This window comes from Varroa destructor, unplaced genomic scaffold, assembly GCF_002443255.2.
Source record: "Varroa destructor unplaced genomic scaffold, Vdes_3.0 BEIS01000007.1, whole genome shotgun sequence".
In the NCBI taxonomy this organism is placed as follows: domain Eukaryota; kingdom Metazoa; phylum Arthropoda; class Arachnida; order Mesostigmata; family Varroidae; genus Varroa; species Varroa destructor.
Window position 1 is genome coordinate 5,688,587 of NW_019211460.1, and position 24,059 is coordinate 5,712,645.

The 24,059-nt window shown below is 38.2% G+C and overlaps 1 protein-coding gene and 1 long non-coding RNA gene across 9 annotated transcripts in view; one reads left to right on the top strand and one right to left on the bottom strand.

Annotated features, from left to right (window-relative positions):
* LOC111254977 (uncharacterized) overlaps window positions 1-24,059 on the bottom strand; it is a 144,198-nt gene that overhangs the window by 116,336 nt on the left and 3,803 nt on the right. For 6 of the 8 annotated variants that reach the window (XR_015317636.1, XR_015317635.1, XM_086975611.1 and 3 more), the window contains exons 3-6: window positions 20,138-20,295; window positions 13,126-13,455; window positions 9,076-9,178; window positions 7,245-7,397 (exon numbers count right to left, since the gene is read on the bottom strand). Coding sequence is in view for 6 of the 8 variants with exons in the window: in XM_086975611.1 (XP_086831737.1) it covers window positions 7,245-7,397; window positions 9,076-9,178; window positions 13,126-13,455; window positions 20,138-20,295 (744 nt within the window). In the remaining 2 variants the exon portion in view is untranslated. Of the gene's footprint in view, window positions 1-7,244; window positions 7,398-9,075; window positions 9,179-13,125; window positions 13,456-17,222; window positions 17,410-20,137; window positions 20,296-24,059 lie in introns of those variants that run through there. The other 2 variants (XM_086975609.1, XM_022816502.2) reach the window with 2 other exon arrangements.
* Window positions 11,247-17,749, top strand: LOC111254979 (uncharacterized). Its single transcript, XR_002675301.2, has 3 exons — window positions 11,247-11,382; window positions 13,304-13,465; window positions 17,454-17,749. It is a non-coding gene; the product is annotated as an uncharacterized LOC111254979 (long non-coding RNA).

Consider the following 24,059-nt stretch of genomic DNA (forward strand, 5'->3'; position numbering starts at 1 on the left):
AATGTTAATACAGCTATATCTGTTTAGTCTACCTGCTTAGATAGATAGATAGCTAGCTATCTATTTTAAAACTAAAACCCCGCGTTTGTTATTCGTCCAGCTTTATAATGTTTGTGGAAAGTTCAAATTAGGCTGATTTTGATTTTGAGGTAGGCACTGCTTTTTAATCATAGTTTTATCCTGGAAGGCGCTGTCCAGGTGGTAAAGCCTATTCGATAAATACTTTTCTTGCACAAGGTTTCTTTTTTCCATAGATCGTGACGTTAATTTGAGCAAATCAGTCGTTTTTGAGATATGCTAGATAAATGTGAAAAACCTGTAAACAATTTACAAAGAAAGATTGTCTTTTTCGAGCTCTTGGCCTAAATTAGAATAGAGGGAAATTTTCTTTTTGCAGAAATTTCTTGCAATTTAGTAATGAATCGTGATTTTCATCTAAATGATTAAATATAAATTACCATGGTTTACTTTAAGCGTACAAACACTTTTTCTGGGAGCAGGTTTTTTTCTTTATGAATTAGATAGATGCTTTTATCTAGAGCGGGATTGATTAAAATAGGAAAACGGGTAGATGCAGCAGAGTATCGAGATCGCAATAACATTTAAGTAAAAATCTAGTAAATGTGGATTAATAATAACTGTGTAAGTCTGAGTCAGGTAAAATCTCAGGCTGCCGTCACATGCACTGTTAATCGTTAACATTATATGTAGAGACTTTTTTTCAGTCGAGAGATTTTTCAGTCGTTTCTGTAAGTAGCAGGCCACGTGCCGTACATTACTCGAATCAGTGCGTTTGCAAAATAACGAGGTTACTGGGGCATTCTAATTAAGAGTTATCAATCACTGCTAAAACAAGGTAATAGAAAACCGCACCACGGTGGCCAGGTCATGAGTACAGAGTTGGAAATCCATCGAAGAAATATTATTAGTAGAATAGTTGATAATTGAGCAATCATTTGTTAAGTTGCCTGTAATATACATCAAACGTTCATTTGTTACTACCACGCGGTAATATTTGCGACGTGGTAGCAGGACTACTGAAACATTTCGATTTGAAAACGCGAGACGTAAAGCAGGGAAACTGCATTTTCAACTGGAAGTTTCGGCGTATTATCATACGTATAGCCGTCGAGTAGGCAAACAAACCATTTCTATTGCCAATTTAGTAAAGTTGCTTTTTGAGGAGAGCTCGAAAGAGGGTGCCGTTCTAGTTATGCCTTAGCAAGTATCTCGTTCTGCCATTGACCCGTTACACTCTTGTAGGTACTCCGATATCTCATTGTGAAACTGATCTTTTCTTTGGTGGAGATATCAATATCCTCATTTTTATTTTTTTACTATATATACACTTATCTAGGAAATTAAGTCGTTTTCGGAATGGTCGGAATATGAGATTTTCAAAATATATAATATCGACCGCTTCCAAGCTAAAATTGGAGCAAGTATTTTATGAAATAGTTTGATCGCTACCTCCGGCTCGTGCATTCTGGTAGAACCATAATCTTATCACAATAGAACTTCTGCGATTTCTGGGCGAAAAATTCTAACAAATGATTTTCCTCCATTTATAGCATTCCTCCGTTAAAACTAAATTGACATCATTAAGGAAGTTATGCACAGACTGGAAGAGACGATAGTTTGACGGGACAAGATTCGGGGTGTACAACAGATATATGAAAATTTACGATCTAAGTTCTCTCAGTTTTTTCTGAATAGCCGAACGTGTATGTAGTCTGGCATTGCCATGGTAATAAACGACGCCCTTTTTTCACTAGCATCAGCAGCATTCTGACTCGTTGTAATCTTAATAATTGCTAACAGTAAAAATCCGAATGAACCATTTTGCCAGGCGGCAGCTACTAACAGTGTAGGATTCCTTTTCCTTACTCCGGGCTTTGTCACACCACGTTATTATCGTACATGATTCACTTCTGATCACCTTTGATCAGCCGCTCTAAATTTGTTTCAATTTCGCGGCGTGTCCATCAATCTTCGCAGATGGACATATGACCGAGTAAATTATTTTGTCTCAATTCATGTGGCATTCAGACATCGAACTTTCTTGTAGCCAACCTTTTCAACTGGTTTAAAACTAATAAATGGGGAATGCTCAGTTCCTTGGCAGTAACATGCGTATTCACATGTCAATCTGTTCAACTTTCAAAATAATTTCATTAGTTTTTTCCTTAATTGGCCGACCATTATCGAACCGGCCGACATCACACCGAAACTTCCAGAAAGAAAGGGACACAACCGTCATTGGGACGTTCCCAGCGATAACACACCTTGATCATGAACAAGTTTTTTCATAGGCCTAAACGGCCTCTGTATCTTCATTGTTAGATTGCATGATTATGAAATCTAGTGAATTTTTGCATAAATGTCACTCTTTTTTAACACATATATCATGGCAAAATCCTAGCTCTCAAAAAAACATGTTCCGACCCTGTACCACTAAGATTCACGTGGCTTCAAAACCTCTAGCTAGAAGGAAAATCCATAATTTTTCGATAACTTATGCTATATACATTATGCTTTGTGTATTTATATAGAGGGTGTCTCAATGAAGGTGGGCAACTTTAATCTCACACTGCCTCCAGTGCTACAGTTTGACAGTCCGGTATTATTAAAAGTGAATTCCTATTAATAAGCACAGGAAGTTTGCCTGTCATTGATTACGTTGAACTTTTGCAGACAAAATGTTTGCAGACAAAAAAAAAAGTGACAAACTGTAAAAAACATAATCGAAGACTTTGAGAACCCTGGGTCGACTACCGATGTAAAACCATCGGCACAAAAGGAAATATTACGGTTATTTGGTATATTATGGCCACGAATATGAAATAACTACTTGCTGTCGCGCTTAGTAAATGCAGCAACAAGGACTACGTAGCGTATTTTCACGAAAACTTCGTGTACTCATGTTTACGAAGTCCAGCTGCCTCAACAACATAAGCTCGCAGGCCATTGTTAACGAAGTGAATTTGCAAAAGTTGTTTTCGAAGAAAGTTGTATTGAGCGACGTGACTGATTTTCGTATCGATGGCCTTGTAAGCAAGCAAAGCTCCTGTATTTGGAGGGATGTACATACGTTTGATAAAACGAAAATGCGTTCTAAACGTTTTACCACTTAGTGATGATTCTAGACTGGAAAACAGCACTGGCTCATTTCTATTTGAAGTGCGTAAGCAGTCAACGGTGGACGGTACGCAAACATTATCATTCAATTTTTTATCCACCGAATAAATTTTATACATCTCAAAGATACGTAATATCAGAAGGACTATTCCTCTCGCTATACATTAATGAACCAATGACACATCGTTTCCCTTTTAAATGAGCAGAATTGGCTATCGCTTAGATCATTTTTCCTTAAAAATATTTGAAGTCGAAAATTTATTTTAACTTGCTCGTTATCGCTAAGGCCTTAAAGAGGAAATTATACACTGCTATAAAATCACTGAGATCCAGGTATAATGATCGAGGACCGTACTTGAAAATGCTATGAAAAGAATGCAGATGTCCAGATGCGTTGTCCCCATATGTGTTATTTTTACATGAAAATCCCACATGTGTACTTTATAATGAAATCAAACATTCGTAATTAAAGCAAAATTACATTAATAAATAAACTCTACACGGGGTGGGTTAAAAACGTTTTAAAAATTTGAAGTCCCTTAAGCCCTACGACAATTTGCGGGTATCTACCATAACTGCAGGGGATACGCTTGTTATTGTAGTAGAAGCACCCTAATACTATTATTATGATACCGTGCTACAGGCATACGACAGGCCATAATATTACTCGAGGTGAAGTCCGGTTTATGGCTGCAACTATGACCGACTTGTAAATAAGTGGAAGCGATTTTGAAGAATACGCTTTATCAGCCGCAAATTGTGAGATTTTAATTAGTGATAAAATGTAAGTCCTTTCCCCTCAAAAATAAAAAGCAATTCATCATCGTTTAGCTTCCAATATGACCGAAAAATTACCATTATTTAGAATCTTCGAGTCGGGCGCATTGCTGCCGAAGTAGAGGCGTTTGGCTGCGCAGAGTCAACGATTTAAGACACTTCGTTAAAGAACGTAAAAAATACACCTTTTAAACAGCTTGATCTAAAGTTGTAAAAATGGTCAAAGTAAGCAGTGCTTATACTGACAAAAATTATTATTCAGGGATGCGTTTGTTAAAATAGGAAAAATAACACAAAAAACATTAGTTACATATGTAACGTATTATAGATAAAAATATGTCGGATGAGCTTATATCACATAGCTTATGTGCTATATTTTTTAGATCGGTTTCAGTAGTAAAATAAGGGAATTTAAAGTGTGAGCCATGAAACGAACACATCCATAAGTAACCCATACCAACATGTAAACGACAGCAAGGTAATCGCTTACTACATGCAGGAATAAATAACGTTAGTTCGTGTAGTTCCTAACTTCCCGTAACTAACCCGCTGTGGACAAATGGGTATAGTCTAACAAATCCTTATGAATAAATTTCCACATCTGTGCAGCCATAGCGAACTTTCTTTTGCTCGCCCTTGGGTAGGCTACTCTTCTTGTGCATTTGGTTTTATTTGCAAATATTAGCCTCCACTTGTAGTAACTCCCTAAAGTTGAGTATTGTTTCAGTCAACGCACTTACCGTACATGAAAGTGGTAACTAGTACGCTATCCCGTACAGCATAGTTTTATGTTAACTCTGCTAGATGATTTAGTGCTGCAGGCACGCAAATATGTAGCTGTTCACATATTTATAAAAGACCGGTTTTTTTTCAGGATATCTTTGTTTCATGTTTACAATCTGATATCGTCATAAATCTTTGAGAAGTTTGATGTATGCTGTTTAACATAGACGTGATTGACTGATCACACTTTGCCATTAATAATTATAACGCTTTGCATCTATGTCGCACTCAATGAGGAGAAAGTGAAATAACTACCAATATACAATCTACCAATCTAGCTGTTTTTTTTTTTTTTGCTAATTAGTATTCCCACGAGAACTGACACTGGCGTTTGTCTCCACTATGGCTGGGTTACAGGCCTGAATCGCTAGCGGCTACTCGATCTTGTGTTTCGAACATCTCTAATTTATCTAATCACTATCCCGACGCCACATGTTTCCACGACTAATTTTTCTCAGATAACGTTTCCAACATCCTACTCGGCTGTTGGCGGGATATTTGGCGCTACCAATTCGAATTTGACAGCAGTTATTCATGGCCTTAGACTCTGACATTCTCCGAATAATAGTTACACAGCCTTCTTACCACTAGTCGTGGAAAATATGTCTATGAAACCGAAGTATATATGCTGTAAGACTTTCGACGCTATATTCTCTGAGCTAGAAAACATTTTATTTATAAAATTTTATTTCAGAAGTCCTTTGAGGATTACAGTATTAGTAGAACAAACCTAGGATTTATTTTCTCTAATCCAGGCTGGAGATGTGGTTTCTCAGCTGGCACTAGGGCGACTATGAGCCCCGAGGATATCGTCAAGTTCCTGCCCATCTTTTCTTTCTCACAGATAGCTCGATAGTCGCCTCTGGCCCGCTCAGCATGAATTAAGCTACTTTTCGTCTTTACCCAGTGCATTCGTATTTCGTCACCAACCCCTCGCCCACAGACGCAGCTCTAATTGTGAAAATCCGCAGTGGCTGTACAGCTAGCAAAAGGAACAACTACATTGGTCCTCTGAAATTTTTCAACATGGCCGTCAAAGTATTTTAGAGGGGATAATAGTTGACCACTGCATTACCACCGACGAAATGCATATTGGTATTATGGAGACCAGTCCGATTGACCGTTTCGGTAAATAAGCTTTTTCGAAAGCCAAACTTGTGTGTGCTTGAAGCTTAATCGATGTGCGCCGCTCGAAGGTTGTGCAAAAAGTGATAACAGCTATGGGCGGATAAAAGCTTGGATAAAACCTATTTTTTTTAAATAAAAGAAATAATAGCAGTTGTAAAGGCGGCCGGGAACTAAAAGGTGGCCGGAGAAACGTTTTATCCAAATACAGATCAACCCAAGTCAACATATCGAAGTTCTATCTATACCAGTGTAGCTTCTACAACGCGTTGGCTAGGTTACTGTCCTAGATCCCGTTCCGTAGTTTTACCAACGTTAACCCTCTCCTATTTATGAAAAATCAATACCTTCGCATTCTCCCAATTGCTAATGACAATATTGATTGAAATAAACGAACACTCCATAGCCGATGACCAAACTCCGGCTGACTCATGCCTTTCTAGCGCACTTGATGTCTACCGCTCCCTAAAACTTACATCTCCAAAACAGGACCATCTCTTTCTAAGTGCTCCCGTTCTCCTGCTTTTCCTGTGCCTGCTGCTCTCACCATTGATGACGGCCTACTTCAGTTTAATTATACCAATCTTCTACTCGGTCTTCTACTACAGAACATGTCCTTTTTAGCAACCCTATAATAATCGCCTTTGTCACAACGTGTCTTCATCTAAAGTTCTTTGGACTGCCTCTGAAAATACTGATCTTAGTTTACAAATCCTCGTTTTTTGCTCTTATTTTTTGCGAGGTTATATCGAGGGGTAGGTCTTCGTTATGTTATACAAAATTACGCCCTGCATGCCGTTTTTGTAAGTCCTCGTGCCTCTTCTATCTTTTTTTATTGTTTACTCCATACTCGGCCCATACATAAACTACGCCTTAGATTGTTAACCGAGAAGTCCATTTGAATCCCTCACTGCATCACCTTTTACGAGGTGGTTACTCGATTAATCCCCATATACCGCTCACTCCTCTCAGCTCATATCTCTGTTACCATCAGGACCTGAATTACCAACTTTCTGTCACCTGGAACACTCTCCCAAATTTTCTCAAAAAAAAATCTAGTGTTCCAGAGCTTCCATTTAGATCTTGTAACTCTACCGCCTCCAGTCTCAACTCTACGGCGCACAAACACTTGTTGTACCAACGTTGTAAATAAATCAAGTTTCAACTCAGATTGATATTTGACTATTTACTTAGATACTGACGTGTCTTGCGGTGCCGAAGAGCAAATAAGAAAACTTCCTTTTGCACTGTTCAAGGTTATAAAATGCACGCTACTATCAAGAGAAATAATGATCGAAAAAAGTGCAGTAATCTTCGAAAATTTAATAAGTGACAAATAAAATATAGATTTCTGTGAATCTACAGAAACTTGTACAATAACAGTAATGGCAAAAAACAGCTTTCGTACTATTCGTACTAACCTTGAGGTTGCTAGCAATTTGCAGCGCTGTAAATATTACAAAGGAGAAATCGGCATCTTTCTTCGTCGCTGCATCTCGTAGGAAAACCAGAGCTGCTACCAACGAGGAGAGCCCTCCAAGTGAACCCAAATTATCGGACAACAGTTGGCCCAGCTGTAAAGTGAAAAAAAAATCGTGTAGGGTAAGCGAATATTGATGCCTCACACAAACATCATGTTTGTGTCGGTGAAAAATGTTTATATTTCTGACTCAAGCTGATTTGTTAAACAATTTCCTCGGCACAAATTCTTTGGAAAATAAAGATCGACATTACTATCTGTTTTGCTGTGACATTGAATGTGCCTAGTTTATAACTCAGAAATGCATCTACTATTTAAATATATAAAAATGTGCGTAGCGGCATTACTTTCTGAGTAAGTTGAATATAGATGTTAACTAGCTATCGTGAGCTTCGCGTAAAAGGCCTAGAAAACGTGCAACACATCCATAACCTTTTCTTGCAGCGGTTGCTCTCACAAATCAATTGACTGAAGGTGGCATTTAAAACCTGTATAATCATCACTAATTTTCTTTGTTTTTTCTTATTATATATTCCTATATCGCATTTAAGATTAATAATATACATACAATTGCCGTTAAGAAGTTGAAGAGTCTGCTTATGTGCGCCCCAAGGAAAATAAGGTCAAACTACTTTTATTATTATATAAATAGTAATGCCAAATATGAAATCTTGTTTCTGACATGCGTGGAGAACAGAGCGCACGGGTATGGTTGAGCTACTATACAATACTGGAAACAGTTAATAATTACAGTAATTTTCAAGCTTAGACATCTTTGAATTTTGAAATCCTAATCCCTAGAGTACGGTTATGAAGCTCAGAATTCCTTTTCCCTCTGCAAACTACTATATGAGGAAGATGCTTGTTTATCACACAACATTTCTACCAGTTGGCCATTACCAAAGCAGTTTTAGTTTTTTGAATTTCGACATGGAAAGGTGACCTCATTAAAAAACCTTTAACACTAAAAAAATGTTATGTGGAAGTATTTGCACTAAATTCAAAACCAACTTAAAATTTAGGTATCAGTAAAAGCACTACCGGTTTTCGCACCTGGCAAAGATCGTGCTAAATGAATTTTACGTTTGTTTATTAAGGAGCCAAGGAATGGTGATAGATGGCACGTGTTGATACGTTGTTCACATCGTAACAAGCAACGAATTATGAATGTACGAGTTTGATCCGGGAAGCAGGCACGCTACGTTTTTGTATTAGAAGACAAGACTCCGTTGGCGAACAGCAGGCCGATCATGATCGCAACTTTTTTCAGCAGTGGTGATTATATTTGTAGAGCACAAATCGGCCACTGCTGCTTACTACGCTGTGGTTTGCCTACGGACTCGCTTAAATAGCACCGTCCTTCTTGTTATTACCACCTTACGCTACCAAACCTAAAATTTGATCTACTGCAGCTTTCCAAAGCCATTTAAAACCTGAATCTTTTGGATAAAAGAACAAAATTAAGAATGTAGAAATGTCAGAAAGAATACTTGAATATACGCACTAAACACTTTCTATCTATCATAATATTTTCGAATCCGCGAACTCTGACCGTAACTTAACATTTACTGGACTGCATAATAAATTGAGTCCGCGAAACAAATGTTTTCACTTATATATATACACAGACATTTCCTTCTCTAGATAATTTTTTCTAGAAGTAAGGCTATGATGCACCATGACTTCGCTTACCATACATACTCACCGTCTTCTAGTTGAGCAAGAGAGAGCTAGCGTAAAAAAAAGCATGATTATAACATGAATAAAGTTACCTGGAGTAGATGAACTGATGGTACTGAACCGGGCAGCCAACGTGTGTAGAGATTTATCAGCGATCGCCAACGGCTAAAGTCACTTAGAAGCAATTGATTGATTCTGTAATATTGAAAGTAAGAGCACACAAAGCTTACTTTTTGTTCTTAGAACACTATTATCTTGCATTATGTACCAAAGTATCGCTCTAAATTTACTTCAAGCAATAGTTACGCCGTTCTGTATATCACCAGCAAAAACTACCGGTTACGTGCAAAGTGATGGTACTGAAGTGTGCAGTCATGTGATCAACTTACTAAAATTACCCCTGACCCTAATCAGTGATCGATGACATTATAATTTTGCAGTCGGATTAAGATGTATGGGATATGGACCATACCAACTGCCAGATGCCTATTTTCTAGTTGTGTAGAAAATTTCATGACGACAAACGATCGACGCGATTATCTTTTTAACTATACGGTGCTGGTTATAAACGCTGAAAGACGCACTCCGCTACTTATAACGCATGACTATCTGTTCCAATACGTATTCTCTGTTTACGATGGCGATAAGTATTGCGGAAGAAAAATTCTTACATATTTCTCAAAGGATGATGATAAAACCATCTTCGATTCGAACGATTAAATGACCACTTAAATAGTTAGATATTTAGATCAATTAACGTCAGTTCGGACCGTAGACCCCGTTGCGGACTTTGTTGGTGCGCTTTAAATTGTCAATGGCTACTGTCGTCAATGGGCAGTCAGCTTACCTCGGTTGACAATCCACTGGAACGGGGTTATCCGTTTATTTTCCATGGGTAAGTTCGTCACAACAGATAAAATGGTTACTACAAGTCCTAAGAGTAACGGTAGGATTTTTGCAGCCAATTGTGCGTGAAAGCCGCTATTAGGCAGAATCAAGTTTAGGACGTTTGCTGGATCGAGAAGCCGTATATCCCAGGTTTTGTCACCCCCATGCGGTGCCAACGAGCAACCAGCCCATGTCGTATCCGTACCCGCATCGCAAAAGCAATACAAACAGTGTGGAATGTGATAGAATTTTCTTTTGGTCATTGGACTTTACCTGTTGTCTTAGTAAAGAAGAAAGACGGTTTGATTCTATTTTGTGTAGACTATCAGGGATCGAACACCATAGTAAAAAGGGACGTATTTATCGAGCTGCGAATGAACGATGCCCTGGACGTGTTGGAAGGACAACAATATTTTCTACATAATAGTTGATGAATGGTTATTAGCTCATTCTCATAGCACCCAGAGATAAAGCAAATACCCGAACAGCTTGTATCAATTTAACCGGATGCCATTCGAGCCGGCTAACTTTCCGGTGACTAATCAAGCCTTAGGTAAGCTGCGATAGTAGATGGCTTTGGTTTATCTAGATCACAGTTTTTTCAGAAAATTAGAGGAACATTTGTATTTTTTTTCAGCAACTGCTTCTGTTCTCAACGCTGCTATTTGCGCATTAGGCCTCAAAATGCTCGTTCACTATATAGAAAGTTATAGTTAAGTACTTAGGTTATGGGTTTTCCGCATAGGACGCTTTCCCTGACTCACAAAAGGTGACCTTATAGCCATATATCGATAGTGCGCTAGCAGCGAAGATACCTGGATCTAACGTCATACTACTATCGGTTTGTGTGGGTTGGGCGTTGCGTTGGGTACGGGCAGTACAAGAGACGGAAAAGTCGTGGTTATGTAATAAATTTTCAGCCCAGGAGAGGGAAGTTTGTCAATGACGAAATGTTTGGGTGTCCTTCAAACTGTAAAAAGTTCTATTTGTACATGCTTGGGCAATGTTTTATGGTCACCCCCGATAGTAGCCTACTGAAATACCTGCAAAAAAGAGAAACTTCTCTCTTGTCAATGCCCTATCGCGCCTACTCATTGGGACATTCTAGAACCGTGGACGCACTACAATTTCGGGCCTTAATGTCCCTGACTGGCTATCGGCCGAGTCAGCGGTGTCCATTCCTTACCATCAAAATCGTCCGGGCCTAATTAAGACCGTTTACCAGTTAGCGTCATGTAATTCTCCGAAGCGGGTGTGTGGGTGTCTGTCCGGGAATGTGTTTGCAATTGCTGAGCCTCTCAAACAACGAGGTCGCCTGCCATAGGTGCCCGTAAATCCGCCAACACGGTTCTTCTTCAAGGTGGGTTTCGATTCTATCGGATCGCTGCGCATCATCTCGTTCATCTTTTCTGAGGTCGGCTCATGGACTGCACGAGATCTTATATACACCCTTCAGAATTGTTGGGAAGCTATAGAAGCCGGCGTCACTGACAACGCTAGTTATGTTCAGGGTAGGTACTATAAACATTACTTTGTATGCTGCAGTGTTTGCAACCGTGTGAAAACTGTTCAAGTCTTCTCATTCACCGAATGGGCCGGTACAGCAGACTATCCGCATAGTTACAGAGCAGTTGCCCGCATGTTTATTGGATGCTTCCAGCGACATTTTACGTTAAATACTACGGTGGGCAAAACTCTAAGCGAAACTTTGGTTCCGGAATTTGTGCCAGCCTAGTTGACCAAAATCTGCAACCGATACCAATAACACCAAGAATGTTTGACCGAATTATGTCAGACAACCATCAGATTAAGGCTAAGGCCATACGCACGGGCCGTAGGCATATCCAATGGATGCTTTTGTCCTATACTAAGAATCTGAGTATAAAGAGCTAACTGTGCATTGCGTGATACGTTTCCTCACTGATGATCAAAAACGCATTTGAATTAGTGTTTCGAAAACCGCGTTGGAGCACTTGAAGTAGTTAAGGCGTCGATTAATTAGTACCTGTAGATAAAACGGATATACATCACTATATTCACGAAACCATGGTACAGTTCAAACGGCAAACTGCAAAAGGGTAAGTTAACTTCAAAAAACGGAACTGTTCCATCGGCCAGGAAAATTATAGGATTGTGTAAATCGACTATCTTAAAATACAGTAACGGGTACATAATTTTTTGGCAAGCTGAAAACAGTGATTGTAAAAAAAAGCTGCGTTTATTCCACCAAGGTGATGCACCACTTTCATGTGCACCTTGGTGATGCACCAAGGTGATGCACCTTTCAGTGATTTCCGCGCCATTTGGGATTCGAGTTGATTAATCTGAGCTATTTTTTTTCTGTTTCTTAAAATTTTCTGTTTCTTAAATATCCGCTTAAAGAGCACGGATTTTAATCGAATGAGGACGCAATTGCATTCGTAGACGCGTATTATTTGAAGATGCCAACAACTATTAGGACATGCTTAATCAATGAGATTATCATTGGGAAAAGTATAGAGATTAAGAAAAAAAAGTAGAATTCAGAAAAATTATTTGCTTCTGTATTAAGCTGGAAACTTTTCAAGCTGGTTCCGAGCGGCGATGGATATACAATATTCTCCAGCCAGTCGCCTAGTTGCTCATCGCCAGCAGTCAAAAATTATCATTGCAGGTTGGTTGACCGTATATATATATGAGGGCCAGAGTAGTTTTCGTACTCAAATTTGATTGCTTAGATGCATGTAAAGCCAACACAGTAACATATTTGCCAGCCGGGGCGCAAATCGGAAATCTCGCGTACTAGCGAAAATAGCACATCATGTTTGCGTCTTTGTTTCTCATACTTGTTTCATAACAGTTTAAAGGTGCGTGCGTTTGAGCCAGACAGTTTAATTGGTTATTGCTTTATTCGTTAGATAACAAGACAATACACTTTGGAGTACAGAATAATATGATATTGTCGACACTGTGTAGCTAGTGAATTAATCGCAGCTTGCAGGTACTGGCTATTCTTAGAGATACAAATCTTGATTGGTATAAAATGAATGTATCATGTCCTTTCACACACCTTTAGAGGCAGCATGCTTACGTTGAGTTCATAGAGATAACATGTATTTAATACAAAAGTGTTGAGTAAAATGTACGATATTGTGTACAATGTATCTAGTTAGTCGAAGGAACTGGTCGATCCATAACTTTTACCATGTAGAAATCCCTCATTATGCTCATTAAATAATCTGTAAGATCTATAATAAAACATTCATAGGTCTTACCTCATTCTTAATAGTGCATGTTCTATAGGCCACTCAGCTCGCAACATGATGTCCAAGACAATAAACTGGATCTCTTCGAATCGCAGTGAATTTCTAGTTTGTAGTGTCACTTCTTCAGCTGCCATGCGACTAACTGATCTTTCAAAACGTTGCAAATCATTTCTTTCCTTCAACCAAGCTTCTAAAATGCAGGAAACATAGGGCCACACCATAGGGTATTCATTTAAAAGAAAGATGAGTGGGTGAGTGAAGGATGTGACTGGATGCACTCGAGGCAGTAACGAAAACGCTGGCGAGATGTGAGCAACTGTTGAGGAGTCCGTCGAGTCTCTGAAGCAAGGTAAAGATCATATGAGATTTAAGAAAGGCTTACAGAATAAATGGAATTCATAGATATAGTAAGAACACCCATTTATTTATTTCTCAAACGATCCTTAGCTTGCCATATTATGTATCGTATCGAATTTAATTAAATGTTAAAAATGTGTTTTGAATCTAATACATTTAACAAACTTATTCTGCTGCTCGCTCTGGCTTCTTCCTGCAAAGCGCTAATGGGCACGAGACGGAAAAACGTGAAGCTAAACGAGGCGTCTCCCATTGCAAAGTGCGAACCTACATTTAATAGAGGCGATTGGTCACAAAACAATGCGATGACACTTGCATAGTATATCAAATCTAGTTCTATGATTAAAAACAATCCTATGATTCTAATCATAGGATTGTTCTGTCAGACATTGCTCAGCACAGCTGATCTATACGTTGAAGTGTCAAGTACCGGCGACAACACTGATGATATTTTTAAGAAAGCAACAAGTACGATAATAGGCAGAAAGAGATTAATTTTTTTTAAGCCGAAACGAGGCCATTGATTTCTATAAGAATCAAAACCTGAGCAGCACTAGCATTACGGACGAAATTCGATAGACCAGAAAATACAAAGTCAAAAGTTGATGTAGGGACGTCTATACTTGGAAAAATGACAAACTGGATTGTGCTGGCCTTAATACCGAAAGCCTTTACAACCAAAACCTTTAGTATAAAGTTCTTGTATAAAACCTTTAGTATAAAGTAAATGGTCTTTTAGATTTTAACTTTAGGAAAAAATATTATTGATGACATAGAAGACAACGACAAGGTAGTGTTCGGTGGGGGGTTTCAGCGCAGCTACCATTGATTAGAGGAAGGGATGAAGTTGGCTTAGGGAAGCGTTCTGAGTAATAGGAATTTTCAATTAACTAATTGTGGAGATAAGCTCACCTTCTCCGAAGGAGACAGCAGGTTATTATAGATGTAACAATTTGTTCAGCCTAATTAGTGAAAAAAAATTAGAGATCGTAAATGCACTGGAGAGCCATCACAGGAACCTAATGTATGGGGTTGAGGTGGGACAGCTAGCGAGCCCGAAAGGTTGCAAGAACACGAAGACTTTAGCACACACAATGATCAATAGACGAAAGCCTAAATACTGTTGAATAAGAAGACTCGTAATAACCAGGAAACATCTTATAGTAGAATCTATACTAGGGCTAGAAAAAGGGCTTTAACGGAGAAATTCAGTAAACTTTATAAAGTAAAATCACAGCTCGCCTGCGCAGGGAATTCAAATAGAGCGAAGAGGAAAGAGGACAAGAGCTTATCAAGAAATTCAAAGGCAGTCTACGCTACAAGATAGTCTGAATTAACGAGGTATGGTGCGACCCAGATTCCCAAAGCCCTTATAAGGTAAATAGTCGAAACCGTTTAACATGGTTTGTCGCCGAGGACTCGCTAGACGTTTTTGAACTACGCGCGCGATGGTTATAATACTAATAAGTATATTATAACACTTACTCGATTTAAGGGAAGAGTTAATGCTTGTTATCTATATATTATTGCTAACAGGGTGACGGAAACGGGCACCATAACGCCTCTTTGTGTCTAAAAAAGGTGAGCATGATACACAAAGAGCTATTATCCTCACAGGGACTGCCATGGGTGCTCGATGCAGAAGTATAAAAAAGAATGTTATCATCTATTAGATAGCACAATGGAAAACCAGTTGGTGGTAGGTTTGTTATAGTGTTTCCGACACATCCAGGAGGAAGCGCATGAAAACCGGTTGAAATCTAGGAAAATACTGAGTTGACCCAAAATGTCGTGGAGGTGCGCAAGAGAATAGCAATGAAAAAACAGTAAAACGAAATACGCTATGAAGCATTTGCCATACAGTTAACTGAAAACCTTGAGCAGTGGCCACTCAGTTTCTGCGAGAAGGTCGCGTAATAAACGAGTACACACAAGGTAGCTGGTATTTATAGCAAAGCTTGACATCCTGTTAGACTACCGAATTCACATAGGACATGTTACCTCCTAAGCATAATTAATAAGATATCTTATTCATTATGCTTAGTTTTTATCGTACAATAACTGACCAGAGAAATTGAGAAAAAGAAGCGTTTTCGAGGAAGTAGTTTAGCTTTAAAAAGGGTTAACTGACTTTATCACACATAGAATTGGTCCTGAAGTACACCTAGAGGGAATAGTAAAAATGATGAAGACTAAGAGTCTTTGCCTATCCTTTCGAAAGGAAGGCATGTTTTCAACTCAATGAATTTATACGTGATGTCGGATACATTGGAAGCAAAGGGGATAGCCCTATATATTTAACGTATAATTACTGACTACCAAAGTGATCGAAATATACAAGCGGAAAGTAGCACTGAGTACGAAATAAAGGCGGCAGTGCTATAGGCCTCAATCTAGAAGCGCGTAGCATGAACCTTCGCTTACGCGGTAGTGCTCAGTCTCCTTATGCCGGAAGCAATAAACACAATGACCTATAGGGTCAAATAGTTATTGATTGTTTCTACTGACTGAGACGAAACTAAAGAACAGAGTAAACAGAGCTCTGGGTTGCGGGGTCGGTTACAAGAGCAAAGCTTAAACAAGCATTTGAGAAAATAGAAGTTTAGTTCATCTTAATGGCAAAAAGAGGTGCGAAAACCTTAACATGAAGGGGCATATAATACACAGGAAAGGTCGTTCGGGTGCCTGGGAATGAAGTTCGATCAAGGTCTAACTGGTGCGTATACGGGAAGCAAAAGGCGTGCCTTGGCCGCACAAAGTTCCAGTAAGCTGATGCGGAAAATTAGGGGACATGGTTAGAGAAGGAGGAAGCTACTTGATAGCCCTAGACAAAAATTATGAAATTGAAGAGAAATGAATTCCATTCAAGGAAAATAGAGCATGTATTCGCTTTCCGTATAAATAGAGCAGTTTGAACCACCTTAAACTTTTAGATATGATCGTCAGGACAGCGGTATTACGAGATCAGAAAGGACGAAGGAAAAGTAGATAAAAAGCAGACGTTTAGCCGAAATAAGGCTATTGAAAACACTTTCGAAAAATTACAGGTGGGAAAGCACAATAATAAAAGTCTCTACCTGGATTAGGACATTGATCCTACAAATAAAAATATAGAACTGGGAAGAGCTTTAAAGAAGCAACTAATCACCTTATCAGTTACGGAAGATGTCATACATGTATTCTTAGAACAGAGAAAACGCCAAGTGACAATCTGCAGCGTAAGCGTTTACGTTAATGTGTCTTATACATTAAAGAACTACATACTATTCGAGGAGAAAACAGCAGAAGCTGAATGAAAAGCAAGGCACCCATCCAGGGCTGATGTCATGGTGAACTGAACTTAGGACTAAAAGAACCACAAAAAGAACCAAATGAAAGTTCGTGAGTTGAATAAAAAAGGTTCTTCGTGGAGTCGAAGCAGTATTAAAAACGAGTCTCGAGGTAGGATTAGAGACAAAGAAACGTATGTACTTAGTGCGTACTGGTGCAGCTAGAAAAGTTGAGTAAAGACTCAGACTATCAAGGCAAATGCCTGCTGTAACACCTGATACCCATAAACGATATTCATACATTAACCCTTTAAAAGGAGGTTGCAATTAGAAAGAAGTTTAAGGCTTTAGTCAGGCTAACGTTCATCACAATAAGAGCATGCATTGGTTGAATGAACGTCGTTGGTATGTCACACTCACTGGTATGTCACAGTGAAAAATGTCACACTCACTGGTATGTCACAGTGAAAATCAACTTACGTTTGCACACATACATGTACATATAGTTGTCTGAGAAAACTCGAAAACGGCTTTAACGATCTTGACCATTTTTTGACGGTAGGAGTGCTTAATGAGAAACCTGTCATTAAAGATTCGTCTCCAAGAAATCGTCACTTGTTTGTTACATATTTTGTTTATCTTGCGGATGAGTAAGCAGGTACCGAGTTGAAAATGCCATTTGATGACTCAAACAACTCTGAATTTTTTCAGTTGCTTCGCGTTCGGGACTTCTATAAAGGCGTCACAGCATCTTTACATGTGCCAACTGTCGAGTGTCCCTGCATGCTGAGCCTAAAATTAAGAAAATCGCACGGAAATATACCCCAAGCAAGAAATAAATAACGCCTATAACGGGATCGCAAACCTCAAATATAGCTAAACTTAAAAAAAGCAATGACTCTGACACTGCAGGGAAGAATGACAGAATGAACTGCTTCCAGAACAATATTGCATGAAAAAAATGTCTAGCAGCTTTTAGAATACCAGGGAAATCACAAGCAAAAGACCCCTATAAGGAACTTTTATAATCACTACCGATTCTTAGTAGACAAGTTAAGTAGCTTCAGTTCCGTCTAGCTTTCAACCAAGAAAATTGACAAGCGTTCATAAATTTGAACATCAGGTTTCCTTACTGCAAATTTCGGGTCATCAAATTGCTTTGGATAAAATGTTTCCCTATTATCGAAAACCAAGGTGTGCAATTAGAAAACCTCTGGTACGTTATTTTATTAGTGGAGACTCTTTTCTGAGGAAAAATCTTTGGAACGCTGACTCAAGTGCGAACTCTTTAGTTTTAGCGTAACATATTTTCGACTTGGATAAATAATAGGCTGGAACAAAAGGTGTTACACAAAGGCGCATCGCTTATATCAAAGGGCTGGTCGAAGTTGCGAAGGATATAATCATCTTGGTCAAAACGAGCACACTATTGCATAGTTGGCGACCTAATGATGCCTGTACTAATCAATATAATAAGGCAAGAGTTAGTTTGACGAAATGTATTGCGGTATTTGTCCTTCGTCAAAGCCGGACCTTTGCAATACCATATTGCTTTAATAAGCAGTGGGGGGAACTATTATTCTCAAGACATAGGAGACGTATATTATCTAAGCCAATTCTGTTTAGTTGAGGCAATTTCATCCGGCTTGAAAGATATTCGTATATTTAACGGGGCGCACGTCAACAGGTGGCGGATACCGTTCTCAATCGTTAAGACATTAAATAAAATTTAGTTACCGTATCGGTTCTTCCTTCGCAATTCATTTGTCATCGTTGACAACCCAATCACTTCAGGAAACAAGGCCCATGTCCTCAATATACAGTATTATGCTATATGTATAATAGTATTTATATATATTTAATATATATATTTTTTTAGCTGGTCAAAATGACGAACGGAGCTATGACAAATGGAGAACTAGGGGCCTTTAATTTGTTTTCTTCTGATGGTTTGGACGAAAGCGCCAGCTATTTCGAGCAAATTCTTACAATTTAAGCGAAATACGTTTTCGCACCTTGTCGGAAAGTACCCGACAATGCCTTAAAGAATTGTAACAAGTTATGGATTTTAGATTTACTACGGCTTAATCTTTACAGTAGTGCTTTAAAACAGAGCCCTAATAATAAAAAAATGAAGTAGCGCATAGCCAAAATCTAGACGCTTTTGACAGTCGCTTAACCGCTAAGTAATCATTTACCATGAATTTATATCACACGATCCTAATATTACTGATGTACGTTTCGAAGATATCGCGTACTCTGGCTGTCAGAAAAGCCCAGAAGTATTTAAGGCTTATTTTTGGTTTTTTCATTGGGACAACGCGCAAAATCCACTACTTGTTCTTTATGTCAGAGTTTTTGAAGGAAAACTCAATGCCCGCTTACTCCAAATTATTCTTTTGGCATGCCCAATTCCTATAGCGTTTTTGCCTAACAATTTACGAAAGCTTTAGTAGGAAAATTATTTGAAGTACTTACTAAAATAGAACAAAAAACGTTGCATTTTGGAATACTGTGATACTTATTTAAATTTAAAAATACTGTGACAGTCAACGCCTATCTTACTCCAATCGTTTGTCACACGGGAAGAGCCAGCAAGAGATTATGACATTTCAATCCTACCAGGTTCATACCATAATCTTCCTGCTGTAAAAGATGTTACTTGAACTTTGGGCTTTTCTTAGGCCTTGCTGTAGAAGAAAATTCGCAGTTCTGGTCATGCGTAAAAGACCACGATCGGTATATGACATAGATTTTTGTCAACAAACGTAATCATATAGTTATACCATCCGTTGTAGGTCGCCTAGGTTTTTTTTCACTCGGTATAAAACGTGCACGCAACACTAAACGTAAGACAGAAAATATCTATTAAGCCATTTTGATTGTTCTAAGTTTCCGTTCCTGGTAAAGCAGGTAAACCGTTTTTAATTTGTGGCTACATCCTTACGTAAGATGCTTTCGCTTTGTGCTTTCGTTACGTGCTAGAGGCTAAATATGTAATGTGTTTCATCGGCAGTTGGGTGGTCGTTACCTCAAGGGTAAGAAAAAGTTGTGCCGATTTTCGGTTCACTTTGCAACTACAAATAGAAATTGAATAAACCCAATAAAAACGGATAACCAAGATTCTACTGTAGATGCTTGAGGTCTAACTTCTTTCTCAACACTTACAAATAATGCTTCATAGATAAAATTTAAAACAAAGTTTTTCTTACACAATATATCTCGGCACATGGGCTGAGGTAATCGGCTGTAAAATCACCACCAGTTAAAACCGATTGCAATTTATCCCTCTAATTGTACCATGTAAACAAACAATTTTCATATTTGTAACCCAAACTACCTTAACATTGCATAGCTGAAACGATTATAGGTCTCCAATTTTACTCAAAACTTACAAAGAACATGCAATAACAGCATGAAGCTGCTGGCTGGCGTATTTGCTTTCCACGAAACCCTCGTTAACAAGCGTTTCCAACAAATCGCAGCACGACTGTGATAGACTCAGAGATGAAGACACGGTCGAAGACAAAATTTTGTCCAGGACGGGCAAACGCTGAACAGGACAACGGTCCAGAAAACGGTCGACGTGGTACATGAAAAGCAAAATTATTTATAAAACTGATATCAATTAAAAAAATGATAGGTAAACGATATGCGCACTATATGCAGGGTCGTTCCGAAAGTAACTGTTTTGAAAAGTGATAGGTGTCATGTGTTTTTACAATGCAACTATGAGGCATCGAGACACTATTTCATAGCCAAACGCAGAAATACGCGCCAAATCTTCCTGCACCCGTCTATTAATTTGAAACTCAACGGGCTTAATAAATGTATAACAAGATTACTTAACATAACTTGCAAATCGCGATTATGGAAAAACCATTGCTTTAACTGGAAAGGCGCGAAAACATAAGATACGATCTTAAACCCTTATACTACACCTTCTTTATATATATATATATATACATATATATAGTATTTTTCCGGCATCTGGGCAATACTCTTTTGTTAAGCTAGTTTACATGGTAACCTTATTGTAGGTGCTAAAAATAGTGAACATTAGCCATGAATTGCGCTTCGCGATAACTAGAGATTAATAGCATTTGTTGCCGTGCTGCGTCCGTGCAGCATCCGCATGTCCTTCGTGCGGCTACGCTCTTCGAAATGGCCAATAGTTTTGCGATCTTATAGTAACGCCTTCGTGCTGGCTATTTAGCCTAATCGATAGACATCGTGACCATAGTCCCCAAGGGTTCTAAAGGTCTTGCATTTCCGGACCTGGCGCTTTCGTATAGTATATGGCCGCTTGTTTTTCGTACGTGGCTTGTCCGGTCTTCCTCGTCGGTCAAGCCTCTTTCTGACAGCATAAGTTTTATGGCCGAATCCCTTTTCGACTCCTTGGTTCAGCGCTGGTGATCCTGTCAAGCAGAACTTGACACCGCTACCAGTATTGACGGTGGTCTCGAAAGCGGCCTCCTATATTTTTTATTTTCTCAGTGACCCAATAATTCAGAAATACAAAGTGCGATTTCAATCCATCATTTTTATTTTATATTAGTGTCTTTTTCTAAGATCTCGTGTTACTATCTTATACATATAAAATGCATACTTAGTCAGTTTTTCCATTTATTTCGAAAATGGTGAGATTTAAAAAAGCGGGAACGTAATTTCGGCAAGCTTGCCTTAACGAATATACAGAGTCTGCTAGGTGTTCGTGCTTTCTCGGCATGAACCCCTTTCGGCGTCTGAAATCTATCCTAATCGCAAGATTTAATTCTAATAAAAGAACAACCTTCAGTTTTTTTTTAAGTAATTCGGGTTTCTTTGGCTACACTGGCCAGCAATTGACAGTTATTTCGAAATGTATTTATTCTGCAATCTTCATTATAGGTCAATGTTTTTAACGTTCTACTTCTAATGCTAACAACTATGATGAAACAATGTATGCCAAATGTGTGTTTTTCATATTATGCGTGTTTTTAAACATGGTTTGCCGTTATTGTGACTGAATTTTATAGCCTCGCCTAAGCAGATGATTGCATGACTAGGAAAGGTTCCGTGCAACACTACTGTTGTTTCACGCGACGTATGGCAGTGGGAACCGTATCGTTAAGATCATTTGGTTTTGAGATTCATGCGATGCATTTTACAAACAAAAAACTAGGTCGTCTTGCCGCGCATTAGTAACTGTTTGTATATATTTGGCAACGTCTTTAATGAAGTGTTATATATAGCTTTTATGTATGACTAATTAATATGTCCTCAGCCCAAAATTTACACTAAATAATTTAGGATGTATTTTCTTTTCATAAAGCATAACTAAGCTCTCGCTATACAAATTGCAATGCTCTTGACTGTTTACGAAGCCATCAATATGAAAATGAGCTTTGTCGTCGAATACAACGTTGTTGAAAAACCATTTTGTTGTTCAACTGCCCAATAGATGAACTTTCTTTGTGCGTTATGCGTGATTCGTAGGCTTCGGCTACTAAGTCAGCTAAATTTCGCATGTTGCACCTTTGAACACTATACCAAGTATATGTTGTCAAATTACAACCTAGTGTTTTCTTCTGAATTACCTGAACACGTGTCAATGGTTTGACATCAACCATCGACACAGTCTCTATTAAATATTTCGATTATTCTCTTCGAAACTGATTCACTTAAAACACTTTTTATTATCGAAAATTTCATACAGTTTACAAATCGGCGCAGTAAAACATTTTGAAAATAATCTTTGATCACAATAATGCATTGTTGTGTCGAGTAACTATTGATTTCCAATAATGGCGAACAATCTACAATCTAAAAGCAATTCAATAGAAATAACTTCAAATTCAAATCGTTTACTCTTGTTGGGACGTCCAGTAGTACAACCATATAACTTAAATTAAGAAAGAAATAACAAATAGAACAGTCATGTCGTACAGCTCAAACACGTAGACGTTCACACTATTGAATGTGCGCATAGGGCTTCTACAGTGAATACATTTCGAGATAACTATAGCCAGGCACTGGGCAAATACTAAAAACAAGTTCCAATTAATCACCGAATATTCACACAACTGAACAGATGTGACGGCGATTTTTTTTCATGAAGACTTCTGTCTAATAGGACAACTTTTAGACCCCTTCTTATAAAAATACTTTGTATGCGCCTTGATTTCACTCATTAATGCTAAATTTTACCGATCGCGTTTGGCTTAAAGTTTGAGCATTAACGATTAACTGGCCGTCTAAGGAATATGTAATCATAGCCCGCCGAAACCGAGAGTAAATGTATGATAGCAATACATACTTTTGCAGCAGTTTCAATATATGACATCTAAATCCGAACTTTCTTTATCAGTTGTTTCTGATACTACTTCACAAAAACATATGTCCCATCGATTTTTTTTTTGTCATTTTTCACTCTCATTGTCATTCAAAAATTGTCATTTTTGACGATCATGTTCATTCAAGTTCGGTAAGTTTACCGTAAGTAAGGTTACATATTCAATTAAGAACTTAAACCACTCACTAAGAACTTTTCATTTCTTCTTTAATATGTGAATGACTTAGTGGCAACTGCACATAAAGAGATGGTAAGTGTAAGCTTCGTAAAGTGTAGCGCAAATAGGCTATGTACCAAAAATTCCCATGGAATTAAAGTTTGGCTGAAAACAGATAAAAAGTCTTAAAAATGCAAAAGCTCGAAATGGTCAATAAAGGAAAAAGTAAATACAAAGGAAGCGCGCCATTCTCAAAAGACGATTTGTTAAAGACAAAGTTAAACAACCCACTTAATATTTTTCACTTTAAAACGGCCGCTAATTTTTGTACTAAACAACCAAGTCTTTTTAAAATTTTTACTAGGCTTTTGCACCATTTAAACCTGAACTTTATTGAGGATCTTCCAATTTTGCTCCTAGATATTTTCTGTTTCTTAGAAGCTGCATTAACAATGGCAATAACGCCAATTGTTAATTTGGGGCATAAAAAGAAAATTATAATTTTGGTGGAGGTCTGTCCTGCGGAGGGACATTGAGTGATTAAATTGATTACTTCGAACTCAAATTTCGAAAAATGATACACTGTTTTCGTCGTGAATTTGCCGTTTTGCTTTTCCTCTTTTCTGGTATCAAAATTAACGAACGAACGAACGCATGCCCGCTACAACGAACAGCCCACCAAAGTTTGCTCGAATTTCAGTGCTCCACCTCATTATGTATGTACATGGCCAGACAACGCCTTCATATAAAATTTATATATGTTTCTTTTCACATACGAATATACATCATGCCGGTCATCTTTATGCAATAAAACGCCTGTTTACTT